This window comes from Colletotrichum paranaense (genome assembly GCF_030867605.1).
Source record: "Colletotrichum paranaense strain IMI 384185 chromosome Unknown Scaffold_6.1, whole genome shotgun sequence".
Taxonomy (NCBI): Eukaryota; Fungi; Ascomycota; class Sordariomycetes; order Glomerellales; family Glomerellaceae; genus Colletotrichum; species Colletotrichum paranaense.
Genome location: NW_026848964.1, coordinates 345,882 through 359,237, shown reverse-complemented (window position 1 = coordinate 359,237; position 13,356 = coordinate 345,882). Strand labels below are relative to the sequence as shown.

The 13,356-nt window shown below is 53.1% G+C and overlaps 5 protein-coding genes across 5 annotated transcripts; 4 read left to right on the top strand and 1 right to left on the bottom strand.

The window, feature by feature from the left end:
- Nucleotides 1-300: 300 nt before the first annotated feature.
- CPAR01_07728 (glutamyl-tRNA synthetase) lies at nucleotides 301-2,302 on the top strand (the record flags this gene model as incomplete). Its single annotated transcript, XM_060491997.1, has 3 exons — nucleotides 301-521; nucleotides 586-753; nucleotides 808-2,302. 3 exons carry the CDS (start codon nucleotides 301-303, stop codon nucleotides 2,300-2,302), a joined length of 1,884 nt encoding a protein of 627 aa, XP_060348367.1.
- A 1,341-nt stretch (nucleotides 2,303-3,643) lies between these two features.
- CPAR01_07727 (D-isomer specific 2-hydroxyacid dehydrogenase) lies at nucleotides 3,644-4,909 on the top strand (the record flags this gene model as incomplete). Its single annotated transcript, XM_060491996.1, has 2 exons — nucleotides 3,644-3,998; nucleotides 4,188-4,909. 2 exons carry the CDS (start codon nucleotides 3,644-3,646, stop codon nucleotides 4,907-4,909), a joined length of 1,077 nt encoding a protein of 358 aa, XP_060348366.1.
- A 555-nt stretch (nucleotides 4,910-5,464) lies between these two features.
- On the top strand, nucleotides 5,465-9,014 carry CPAR01_07726 (uncharacterized protein; the record flags this gene model as incomplete). Its single annotated transcript, XM_060491995.1, has 2 exons — nucleotides 5,465-6,938; nucleotides 7,753-9,014. 2 exons carry the CDS (start codon nucleotides 5,465-5,467, stop codon nucleotides 9,012-9,014), a joined length of 2,736 nt encoding a protein of 911 aa, XP_060348365.1.
- Nucleotides 9,015-9,678: 664 nt separating this feature from the next.
- CPAR01_07725 (quinate permease) lies at nucleotides 9,679-11,476 on the top strand (the record flags this gene model as incomplete). Its single annotated transcript, XM_060491994.1, has 4 exons — nucleotides 9,679-9,778; nucleotides 9,848-10,666; nucleotides 10,732-11,253; nucleotides 11,319-11,476. The coding sequence occupies 4 exons, from the start codon at nucleotides 9,679-9,681 to the stop codon at nucleotides 11,474-11,476; spliced, it is 1,599 nt and encodes a 532-aa protein (XP_060348364.1).
- Nucleotides 11,477-11,762: 286 nt separating this feature from the next.
- On the bottom strand, nucleotides 11,763-12,990 carry CPAR01_07724 (uncharacterized protein; the record flags this gene model as incomplete). The annotated part of the gene is made up of 3 exons (XM_060491993.1): nucleotides 11,763-12,313; nucleotides 12,383-12,672; nucleotides 12,743-12,990. 3 exons carry the CDS (start codon nucleotides 12,988-12,990, stop codon nucleotides 11,763-11,765), a joined length of 1,089 nt encoding a protein of 362 aa, XP_060348363.1.
- Between the last annotated feature and the right edge of the window lie 366 nt (nucleotides 12,991-13,356).

Here is a 13,356-nt window from a genome sequence, read left to right as displayed (position 1 = left end):
TGTCAAGCGCATCAACTATTTCGTGACTACGGGAGAGAAAGAGCCTTACGAATCTATTAAACATTGAGGTACCTCAGACCACAACGACTTATAGGAGAAGCTCCTCGCTGTGCCACCAATCAGACCGTCTCGGCCGAGTGCTCTCGGTGAGTGCGCCGTCATGTTACCCCTCCATGATTTTTAACCCCACCACGAAATATCAGCCACTTTAAACATTTGACTCACGAGACACCAGGACCGTCCTGACCACCGATTCCCTCCGATAGTCTCATCGCCTCAATTGGACCAAACACCGCCATCATGAAGGCCGAGGAGCTCCAGACCCTCCCCACCGCCCTGGCCGGCGACTTCAAGTCGATCGAGCCTCACCTCCGCGCCCTCGACAAGCACCTGACGCTGCGCACCTTTGTTGAGGGGTACTCGCTGGGAGAGACCGAGACCAAGATCTGGCAGACCCTGAAGCTGAACAAGGTCGCTATGGGCTTCATTCGCAAGGGAACTATGGCCAACCTTACTCGTTGGTGCGTCGTGATTCGTGCTCCTAGCTTCAATCAATGTCCATCCGGCGCTAACTCGCGTTGCTAGGTTCACCTTTGTCGAAGTCACCTACCCCGAGATCCAAGCCGAGACGAACGCTGTCGATGCTGAGCGCAAGGCCAAGGTCGTTGCCGCTAGCAAGAAGGGTGCCAGCTACTCTCTTGCTCTTCAGAACGCCGAGGCCGGAGTTGTCACCAGATTCCTTCCCGAGCCTTCGTTGGTCCTCCCTCAAAACATTACCTGATAGACAACCTCCTAACCATGTAATAGAGGATACCTTCACATCGGTCACGCCAAGGCCGCCCTTCTCAGCGATTACTTCGCCCACGAGGCCTACAAGGGCAAGCTTCTGCTGCGTCTTGACGACACCAACCCCGCCAAGGAGAGTGAGGAGTTCCAGGATGCTATTGTTGAGGACCTGAAGATGATGGGCATCACCCCCGACTCCCTTTCCTACACTTCCGACTACTTCGACTACCTGTACGAGACTTGCATTCGCCTGATCAAGGAGGGTCACGCCTACGCCGACGACACCGAGCAGGAGACGATGCGAAACGAGCGAACCGATGGAATCGAGTCCAAGTGCCGTAACCGCTCCGTCGAGGAGAACCTGCGCATCTTCGAGGCCATGAAAGAGGGTACCCCCGAGGGCCTGAATAACTGCATCCGTGCCAAGATCTCCGTCGACAACGTCAACAAGGCCCTGAGAGATCCCGTCATCTACCGCTGCAACGTTGAGAACAAGCACCACCGCACCGGTGACAAGTGGAAGATCTACCCCATGTACGATCTCGCCTGCCCCGTCGTCGACTCTCACGAGGGCGTCACCCACGCCCTGAGATCGACTGAGTACACTGACCGTAACCCCCTTTACCAATGGTTCATCGACACCCTGAAGCTGCGCCAGGTCTATATGCACGACTTCAGCCGTATCAACCTCGTCCGCACCTTCCTTTCCAAGAGAAAGCTCGCCAAGATCGTCGCTCAGGGCACCGTCTGGGGCTGGGACGACCCTCGTATGCCCACCATCCGTGGTGTGCGCAGACGCGGTATGACCATCCCCGCCCTCCGCGAGTTCATCATCAAGCAGGGCCCTTCCCGAAACGTCGTCAACATGGACTGGGCGTCGTTCTGGAACATCAACAAGAAGGTTATTGACCCCATCGCCCCCCGCCACACCGCCATTCTGGAGAAGGATGCCGTCAAGGTCAAGGTCACCGGTGCCGACGCTCCCGCCACTCCTCGCACCGAGGACAAGCCTAAGCACCCCAAGAACCCCGATGTCGGCACCAAGAAGGTTGTCTTCTCCAACGAGCTCATCCTCGACCAGGCCGACGTCAAGAGCTTCAAGAAGGACGAGGAGTTCACCCTCATGGGCTGGGGCAACGCCTTCGCCCGCGAGATTGGCGCCACTGACCCCATTACCGACCTCAGCGTCGAGCTCAACCTCAAGGGCGACTTCAAGACGACCGAGAAGAAGGTCACGTGGCTATCGACGGCCGGCACCAAGCTCGTCAAGGCTGAGCTCTGGGACTTTGACTATCTCATCAACAAGGACAAGCTCGAGGAGGACGACGTGCTTGAGAAGGTGCTCAACCCCAACACGTCGACCATGGAGACGGCGCTGTGCGATGCTGGTGTCGGTGAGCTGAAGAAGGACGACATTATCCAGCTCGAGAGACGGGGCTTCTACCGCGTGGACAAGGGTCTGGATGAGGGTGACGTGGTTGTTCTGTTCAACATTCCCACTGGCAAGGCCAAATAAGTTATTTCGCTGTTTCATTTGTAGGAAGATTCAGGCCATGAAAGACATGAAGAATTGAAGTATGAAGTAAAAGCATGATCTGGTCACTGTGACTCTTGAAGCCCCGTAACCGTATGCGTACTAAATATCGCAGAAGATACATTCCTGTGAAGTGTTTCGTCATCTAGTGCTTGTTGTGTGTCGCTCCTTAGTTTTATCATGCTAGGCACAAACAAAGACAAGCAGAGTCACACGTTTCGCCGAGGAATGAATACTTAGAGAGAATGAGATCGATTTCGAGACTATAGCATCTAGTGTTGGAGTTAGGTTACATGTCTGTATTCTATTTACTCTTCCTTGCATCAGCAGTATATTGTCAGTGAGAACCATAGTTGTATGGACGGGGAATTTGCGCCCGAAAAGTAAGAAATGTCTGTTACGTGTCCTGCAGACCCCTGAGCAGTGAATGGCGAGCATGGAGAGACAATCAGACCATTCGCCTTCATCAGCTAACTCTAACCCCAGACATTCATCCCCGCGATTGAGGCAGCCTAGAACGTTCATTGTTCTCACCCCACTGCTTCCCGCATGCCTTCTGCAAGGATCGCCAATCGAGGGGTCTGACACTGACAGCCAGGTGGGTTGGGTCGAGCCGTTGGTGGCTAGCCTCGGTGACCCAACAGCTACCTCGATCCTCGTGCCTCGAAGCTGCCTGCGGATGAGCAGCTTGGTACACTAGACTGAGAAGCCATTCACTGAATGTTTCGAACTCTACTGGACAGGCTCATTCATGTCTGGCTTCAGTCTGGATGTACCGGCTTGAGGACACCGATCCCGGTCCGGTTGTAGAATCCGCGCACCAAATTATACATGTCTGGCAGCCTACCCAGCCAAACGACTCTTCACCTCGTAATTCCCCAGAATAAGAAAGGCGTAGTCCTTCGATACAGCCGAACCGGAAGCGTGGGGCGACATTTCCGGCCAAGATCGGGAGAAGCTCCCATCGTGCCACGAAGCGTACCTGATCTCGCCTCATCCTCACACCGACACTCTTGCATGAGATTCCACCAATCCTCCGCCATCGTCCTGCATCAGTTTAAATAGAAGCTATACACGTTGCAACTTTTGGTGGTTTACAACTCTGGAAATCAGAGCCACTCCTTGATAGCCTTATCAGATCCCAAATTACACACGTCCAGTATCGGAATCTTGCATCATCTCCTGCAGCTAATGAGCTACCCTAGCCCACCCATTCACTACCGCTCTTTATTAAGGTCAATCCCGTCCAAGTCAACCCAAGCTCTTCGGGAACGAGACCCCCTCTTCAAGAACTTCAGGAGCACATACCCAACTTCAGTCAAAATGGCCGAACCCAACAATACACCCTGGCCCCCAGCAACACCACAATCTCAAACCCCTCTCTCCGCGTCGCCTGTCCTCCGCCCCCATCCTGGCGGTCAAGTAGAACCCAAAACGGCAGCATCGCAAGCATCAGCAGCAACGAAAAACGGCACGCATAAGCCCCGCGTCCTACACATCGGCGACCCGATCAAGTACAACCCGGAAACCTACGCCGCCTTTTCCGCGCAATGCGACATCATCCGCCCCTCGACGCCCGAACGACAGCGCCCCGCATTCGCTGCCGCATTACGGGACGGCAAGTGGGGCGACTTTTCCGCCATCTTCCGGCCGTTCTGGGGCACGGGCGGCGAGATGGGTACGTGGGACGCCGAGCTGATTCCGCTGCTGCCGGCGAGCTGTCGGGTTTTTGCGAGTGCGGGTGCCGGGTTCGATTGGGCAAATACGCAACTTCTCGGTGAACGTGGTGGGCCTTCCCCCTTTCCCTAGGTCGCCCTTTATTGAGTGAAACATATCAGATATGATTTGGGAATACTAACACAAAAAGGCATCATCTATTGCAACTCAGGCCTCGCCGCCGCCGAAGCAGTAGCAGACTTTGCCGTCGCTCTTGTCGTCTCAACCTTCCGCCATCTCCCCTGGTGCACAGCATCCGCCGCAGACCCGTCCGCCTTCCAAGACTGCCACGCTCGCGCCACGGCCGCCTCGCACACCCTTCGCGGCCACGTCCTCGGCCTCGTGGGCATGGGTAACATCGGCCAGCAGATCGCGCAGCGTCTCGGCGTCGGTTTTGGTATGAAAGTACACTACTTTGACGTCGTCCGCAAAGACCCAGTCACCGTGGAAGCCAAGTTTAGCGCGACGTTTCACGAGACGATGGAGAGCTTGCTGCGCGTCTCGGATTGTGTTGTGCTGTGCACACCTGCTGGTGGTAAGGTTATCACTGCCGAGTCATTGGCTTGGATTAAGCCTGGGTCGAGGTTTGTGAATATCGCAAGGGGTAGCTTGGTTGACGAGGAGGCTTTGGCGGATGCGTTGGAGTCTGGGCAGATTGGGACTGTTGCGTTGGATGTGCATGCTGATGAGCCGAGGCCGCATCCGCGGTTGCTCAAGATGGCGGGGACGAAGGCCATGTTGACATGTCACAATGCTGGAGGGACGGTTGAGACGCACAAGGGGTTTGAGGAGTTGAGTATGAGGAATATCATGGCGGTGTTGGGGGGAGGGCAGCCGATTACGCCTGTCAATCTGCATTATCTGAAGCAGTGAAGGGTGAGGTAGAATACGACTTGGTCTGTCTTTCCTTGGAGTCAAATAAGCTGCATAGAGGGTTTGATCTTTGCAGGAGAGAGAGGCTACTTATTGAACTTGAATGATGATACATACGACTTAGTACCCGCAAAATGATTACTGACTTACATGACGGCTAGAGCAATCATGTTCATATCGTGGACTTTGAATCTAGAGGAGAAGCAAAACATATCGAAGGTGAGTCCCCGAAAGAGGTTTGTTCATAGGTTCGGAAAACGCGAGTAAGGACCTCGCATATCCGCCAGATAGGCGTTATTCTTGGTGAGACATTGATCTCAAGTATACTGTTCAACTTGATTAGACCTTGATCCCGGTTGTTCAGCTCGCTCAGCCACTCATACTAGCTTCCTCAGCCCAATGAGGCTGCCTTGCGTGTCTGCCTGGAGATGGTGAGCAAAAGCCTGTCTTTCAGGCTTCAAAGGGAGCCCTGTCCCATGCCTTAAACACACGCCTCGTAGTAAAGCACATCAAACTTGTTCAATGGCAAGGACACGACGGATCTTGCGAAATATAATGGCAAATATTCAGAAGTATACTGAGCGCAGCAATGTGCAAAGCAATCCAACTGATTGGAGCGCCAAACTGCCCGATCCGAAAACCCACATTCGCCTGCTCACGATCCTCCCAGGTCGACAGACAGAGGAACTTCGTTGTACCTGCAGCACTATCAGACTTGATGACAGGCCAAAGTACAACGCCCTGTCGTATGTCTGGGGCAACCGTGAGGCAACGGCTCAAGTAATTGTGAACGGCGTTCAAGTTACCATCAACAAGAGTCTGGCAGGAGCTTTGAGACGTATCCGCCATGATCGAGAGCCAATTGTTATCTGGGCAGATGCTCTTTGCATCAACCAGGATGACGAAGACGAGAAGAAGTATCAGATCGATCTCATGCATCGCATTTATGGCGAGTGCGAGAATTGTTTGGTCTGGATGGGAGACATAGTAGTGAAAGGGGATAGCAGCGTCGCAGCGGAACTGGCTGCAAGAGCGGCCTTGAACGCTTTGCGCATCATCGCAGGGCAGCCACACGACGAGGATCTCGGTTGGCCTGGACAGTACCCAATTGCTACAAGCGTTGCTGGCAATGGTCTCACCGCCGGGGCAGCATTACAATCGATGATGGACTGCGAATGGTGGCAGCGTATCTGGACAGTCCAGGAAGTCTGTCTGCCTCCGAAAGCCACGGTTCTCTGGGGACCACTCGAGATCAGCTTCCAAGCAATCATGGACGCAGCGAGCCATATGGTGCAACCAGATGAGCACCCGCAACGCAACAACATTTTCGATCTGTTCCAAGAGGGCACCGCCATGTACCCAAGGCTTCATACAAGTCCATACACGATACCCGTCCTCAGCATTGCTCACGCCAGACTCTGGAACCAGTCCAGAACCGACTCCCTGTATAGACTATGGCGGTTCCGAGATAGGAGGTCCACATATCCGAAAGACAAGCTGTTTGGCATCTGGGCGCTTCTCAACAAGACATACTTGCCTGAAATCAGGCCAACGGATTACGTCCTCGATATTGTGGTCTTATTCTCAAGACTCATGGTCAGTTTACTGAGATCTCTTGATAGCCTCAAGCCTCTTATTGGCTGGAGAGGTGAAAGAGAGACGGCCGGTCTGCCTACCTGGGTCCTGGATTTGGCCCAGCTGGAGGACTCTGATTGCACCAGCGATTTCTGGACACATGATATTGCCTGGAGGCAATTTCATGCCAGTAGTGGACTACCACGATTCAAGCCACCAGTCAAGCAAGCAGAAGATCTCACATTGCTCACTTTGGACGGCATTCGCGTTGACAAAGTGGCTACGATCTTGATGGACCTGAGGCACACGCGACAGTCCCTTTGGAGACAGGGATTTGAAGACGCTATCAAGGACCAAGCCGGTAAAGACGATATCATGTATCAATATAACAGCCTTATCCAGGGCAAATTTGGCGAGAATCGTGAGCGCGTCACGGACGAGTCTTGGCACGGGGGTCCGTGGCGGGAGGACAGGATGCTCTGTTACCAAGTTCTTTTCATCACGCAGGAGAATCGGCTTGGCCTTGGTCCGCCTAATTTGAAGCCAGAAGACAATGTTTGGATTCTTTCGGGCGGGAATCATCCCTTCTTACTCCGTCAAGTCTCAAAGAGAAGGGGTAATGCGGACTTATGGGAATTCGTCGGGGATTGCTTCGTTTACGGCATCATGTACGGAGAAGCCTCTTCTGGTGGATTTCAGCTCTCGTCCGTAACCTTGTGTTGACGCCGCTCTCATGATGGCCTCACCATCGGTGCTTGGAAAGATATCTTAACGTGTTTCTTCAGTCCTAGCTTTGGGACATAACATTGGATATGAGATCAAGATCTCATAAGACAAGTTTACTTGGCGTCAAGGCTTGCCTTACAATGCAACAGCTGTGTCAAACAATAGGCGTCATTCGCTCGTGCAGCATCAACGACAGCGTAATTCTTGCGTTCCGTCTTCTAAACACTGTATTTTCAGCGGTCGTCTCCCAATGTCTTCTTAGAGACCTACGGACGATTGAGATTGCTGTGTGAGTCTTCACGTCGGAGCTTAGCTAGAGCATCCAATTACTTCACAGCGACAATCATTGATGATTATTATGTGAAAATCACGGGGGTTAAGTGAGGCGCATCTCACTCTTGAGACACATTTCATTCAGTTTTAGTGCAGCAGAGGGAGGCGTAGGCAGATGACTGAGATTGAGGGGCAGCAGGCGGCACGTGCGCCAATGTTGTCACGAGCCTCAGCTCAAAGTGCGCTGAGCTGAGCTGAGCTGAGCGCAGACAGTGAGAGTTGGAATGAACATGTCGTGAACCAGACAGGAGACGGCATCATCTTGCGACTCTACGAACTCATCCAGAACATACTGACTACTCTGGTACCCTCATCGGTGCTGACGTCAACTATCATGGCCTCCTCAAAGCGCTGGCCGGCGCCCATCCACGTCTTCTCCTACCGCGCCCTACTCGTGGTGCCCATCATCCTCGCCATCGCGACCTTCGCGTCGCTCTTCATCCACTCCGACGTCAACGTCGCCCTCCTCTACTCACAATGCGATGCCCGGGCTCGCCTGCCGGCCGTCAGCAAAGTTCCCGTTCTCGGCCCGCCCGTCTGCTTCGCCATAAGCTTCTTCCAGAGCGCGCTCGATTCCATGCGGACCTTTGCCACCATGTCAGCCATCCTCTCCTTCATCGCAGGCCTCATGACCGTTACCACCATCGAGGCCGCACGCGTCTGTAACGCGCCCAACGTCGTTATTGCGAACCCCACTGGCCCATGGCTAGTTTTCAACCTCATCGGTGGAGCTGTAGTCTGGCAGCTTGTCATCCTACCCGCCTTTTTCCACCGCTCGCGATCTATCCTGCTCGCTCGGAAGAGGGCCGGACAGGAGGCCGTCGAGAGCGCCGCATCCAAGGATCCCGACTTTGGCAAGGACTCGCGCCATCTCGTTGTCGATGCGGAAATTATCGCCATCCCCGTCAGTGTCGCGTGGGGCTTCATTCTGCCCTCCCTGCTGATGCTCATCTACAACTCCCCGGTCATCATCGTTGTCTGGCTCTTCTTTCCCGTCTGGGTGTCACTGATCCGCCAAGCCGTCAGATGGGCCGTCTTGCGTGTTCAGAAGCGCCAGCACCGCAGCTTCCACCTCGAGTCTCACACGGTCTCGCTTCTGCTCGTCTACCTCATCCCCATTCTTTGCTCCGCAGTCTCTCACGTCTACTTCATCTGGAGCCTGTTTCAGTGGGACGACAGGAAGGAGATGACACGTGCTACAGTCAAATTCGTTGAAATTGACATGTTCTTCATCGGCTTGACTGTCCTGTATTGGCTCTTCGTTGAGACTGGCTGGAAGGTCCCCTTGGTCGCAGTCCTTGGCACCATCCCACTCGGACCGGGTGCCGGTATTTGTATCGCATGGATATACCGAGATACCGAGATTCGTGAGAGTCTAAAGCAGTGGCTTTCTGATGTCGTTGGAAGTCAAGAAGAGGCTAACGAAGAGGGCAGAGCTTCGGCTAGCGAGGAGACACCACTATTGCATTGATTGTGTGACGAGATAGCAGCAAGTAAATACAAGCCGACACTCATTCATCGCCGCGATGACAGTTTTCCTTGTAATTATCTCTCTCGCATCTATTCTCATGCGTAGATAGCTTCTTTCCCGAGAAGTCTTTACAATGCCGAAGAGTCCGCCTTGGCCAAGCATTTCGGCATCTTGATCTACATCGACACTTCGGAATCACTACTCAACGAAAGATATACAAGATGCAAGCCCCCCAACTCCTGATGTTCCCCGCCCAATCCTCAAGCAACGCCTTTCGTCCGGTTATGAGCGTCGGTATCTTTGTCTTGGCCAACATCACACGCACGATACCGTTGAGAAACATGGCACTACAGCCACTCTTCGAACTCTTCATACGCGAACCAGAATCCTGCGGGGGGAAAGCTCACAAGGTGCATGTTCTCTCTCCGCACGATACCCCGCGGGGGCCCCAGATCTGTCCCCGGATCCTCGTTCAAGGTTAATTGGCTGGTGTCGATTGGATGCCAGGTCTAGATTTCTGTCTTGGTATCTGCCAACTCTATAAATATGGGTCAGCCATCGTAAAGGGGCGTCTTGGTTATCTGAGCTCATCAGCCTGCAAACGTGACGACGGACGACTTCACAAAGAATCGTGTTGATATCTCAGACACATACCTTCTTCACCATGGGTTTCGCTTCAGCAAAGGGGACGAACGACCCCCCCGAGGTTCGCAACTGGAGAATCCACTTCATTGCTCTCGTTGCGTCCATGGCGGCCTTGTCCAGTAAGTGAGGTCTTGGGAGAACCCGAATATTCAGTTCATTGCCCTCTTTAACGCAATAGAAATCTGCAGTGGGCTATGATACGGCCGTCATAGGAGGCACAATGGCTCTCGACTCCTTCGTCCGCGACTTTGGCATCGACAAGATGACCATCCAAGAAAAGAATAACTCCTTAGCCAACATCGCCTCCATGTTTCAAGTCGGCGCCTTCTTCGGTGCCCTCCTCACCTTCCCCGTTGCCGAGAAGTACGGTCGCAAGAAGGCCATCATGATGGCGGCTCTCATCTTCTGTGTAGGCGGAGCCATGATGTCCGGAGCCAACGGCGACCTCAAACTTGTCATCGGTGGCCGCGCCATCGGCGGCCTTGGTATCGGCATGGCTACCATGACGGTTCCGGTCTACATCGCTGAGACGTCACCGCCGAGTATCCGCGGACGCCTCGTGGGCATTTTTGAGATCTTCTCTCAGGGCGGCGGGATGCTCGGGTTCTGGATCAACTACGGCACGAGCCGTACTATCGAAGTTGAGAATGAGGCGCAATGGATCGTTCCGCTGGCCTTACAGCTCCTTCCGGCCTTTCTTCTTTTCGTTGGCATCATGTTCTGTCCAGAATCACCCCGTTGGCTGGCTCGAGGTGATAACTTCGAGGCCGCGGAAAAGGTTCTGGTATACGTGCGAAGTCTCCCCGCCGATCATCCCTATATCCAAAATGAGATGAGCGAAATAAGACAACAAGTTGAGGAGCGAAGCACCGTCCGACTCAGCAAGAAGCAACAACTAAAGAAACTCCTTGCTCCTGGCACAAGAAACCGTGTGGGCACTGGGACGTTTCTCATGTTTCTGCAAAGTTACACAGGTGTCAACATAATGACATACTATAGCGTTTACGGTAATGACTCTAAAGGACAACCATCTGTCTCTGTCCCCGTACCCGAGGCTGACACCCTAAATCAGTTTTCGAGACCCTTGGAATCACTGGAACCAGCAACAAGCTATTCAGCACCGGAATCTACGGGATCGCAAAGATGTTGGGCATGATTCTGTTCGCAGTATGGGTCATAGAGGGCCTCGGCCGTCGCAGCGGACTTCTATGGGGTGCTTTCGTTGGCAGCATTCCCCTCTGGTATGTGGGCGGGTATGTCATGGTTGCTAATCCGACCGCCAAAGCAGCGAGCGGTGTCATTCAACAAGATGCGTGGGGTTATCTTGCCATGGTCTGCATTTACCTCAACGCCTTCATCATCTGCTCCACTATCCAGGGAATCACGTGGACATACGCATCCGAGATCTTCCCCTTGGATATCAGGATGCTCTGTGTCGCGATGTCTACCGCGTGTACGTGGTTGGGCTCCTTCATTGTCGCGAGAGCCACTCCTTTCATGATTACCGACGTCGGGTACGGGACGTTCTTCATGTTTGGAGGATTCTTGATCTTTATCGGCGTTTGGTCATTCTTCTTCATTCCGGAGACAAAAGGTCAGTTCTACTTATCGCCAAGAATGCCTCTACGCTCATGTTTTATGCTGACAATCTTACCATAGGTCGCTCGCTGGAGGATATGGACATTCTGTTTTCGCGGCCGACACATGTGGTTGTTTGGGCACAGCTCAGGGGAAGGCCGATCCTGTCGACGAATACTCCAATGTCGCTCAGAGGATCTATAGACAAAGGCGAAGTCAAGGTGGTTGACATGGCCTAGTGTGATTTCAACCACGGCATCCTCTCATCTCCAAGAAGAGTCTGTTGGCATTACTAACCGAAAGACGCTCTATTTATTACCACAAGTCCTTTACGCGTAGACACAAGCAATTAGTTCTCTTATCAATCTGCGGTTGACTTAGATGATACGTGCGTGGTTATAGATCTTATCATAAGACCACTGTTCACGGAAAAGGCATGGCAGCGAAATGAATAAGGCAATGAAATCTTGTTATTCGCCGATACTTTCAAGACATGATGGTCACCGAAGTCTTCAGGTGCCTAGACTACAAGATAGCCACTGCTGAAGGCGGGCTAGCGATCCCGCCAGGGATATCCAAAGGTACACTGACCATCATGAAGGACCATCTCTGGAGTTCTTTACACCTTACAGCGAGCCTCTCCAAATCGAAACTCTCTCCAATCGGCATGCCCCAACCACTCAGGAACACCTCATGCATGCTAACGCCCCATGGTTTTGGGCTCGGCCAGGCCTCGTACGCAACAGTATCCGAGGCCACCGCAGCAAACGCATGATCCCAGTGCCAGCGAATCGCCTCTTCGCTTGCTTCGACGCCACAACTTGCTCGCACTTGCCGTTGGGGTAAAGCAAGTTGTTCAGCGACGGTGAGCGCACGGTACGCCGGTAGCCAGCCTGTTCGGACTAGCAGGATGTCGCCTTGTTGAAACTCGATTTTCTGAGCGTTTGCTACGGCCTGGAGTTGAGACAGGGGAATGCCAAAGGTTGAAAATGGGTCAAAGGTGATGTTTTTCTCGGTTGCCCAGGAGTACCAGTCAAGTAGAACTCCGCGGCCAGTGATGGACTTCCTTGCCATGTCTAGTGAGCGAAGCGTTAGGAAGCGGTCTTAGAGACTGTGAAGCAGGACTTGGGCGTTGTTCTTCTTACTTTGAATACCGAGTTTAGTGTTGTTATCGGGCCCTGAAATATCATCTTGAGTCACGCCATTGTAATATTGAATATGCTCTTGGTAAGGATAATGTCGTGGCCCATCCCAATGCGTTGCGCCTTGCGTATTGATGGAGATCTGTTCCCGCAACTTGTTAGAGACTCGTGACCGCGAGCCATGGCTCAGAAGACTAACCTCGTCGTCATTAGCGTTGCCTTTTGGAATGATACGGTGTTCGCACGGCTTTCGAACTGGGTTCATTGGCTGTATAAAGGCATCCAATGGAAGACTGTTGTATAAGAGCTTGTTTAGCGCTGAAACTGAAGAGAGCTTTCACATGGCCTGTCAAGTGTACTTACTTGAGCGTTATTGTCTCGCCTATGACCACCTCCCTCGTGGCATTCTTGACCAAAGCTGGGTTCAGAAGATTGAGAGCCCCGAGTTCATCTTCATCGCCCCATAATCCCCACGCCGATGCTTTCGGATCTCCCACATGGAGCGGCAAAGAGTCAAAGCTTGGCCGGGTGCTTACTTCGGTTGAATTAAAGTTGCCCATGGCTGAATCAGCTGGAGAAGACAGTGCATTCCCTTGTGTTTCAAACATCATTGTTTCTATTCCAAAGAAGCTTTTAATAATGCTCAAGACTGAACATGCTCATAGGTAGACCGAGATCACAGGCCGAGGGTCAGCTGGAGATCGGCTTGGGGAGACCCGCAGGCTGCGACTAGGAGTGACGGCGATCTCGGCAAGATCGGTATTCTTTCCGGCTGACACCAACCCCCAACCCACAAGTCCAAGGCAATTCGGCATGTTCTCAAATGCATCCGAATGCTCCGCAGAGAGGAACTCGAGGCCTCAACGCCTTCGGACAACCTCCACCGCGTTTACAATTCCGGGAGCTATGGGAACAAGCCAGCTTACCGGTATCCCACCGGCTTGACATCCCCTCTCCGTTGAAAGTGGCTTCAATGT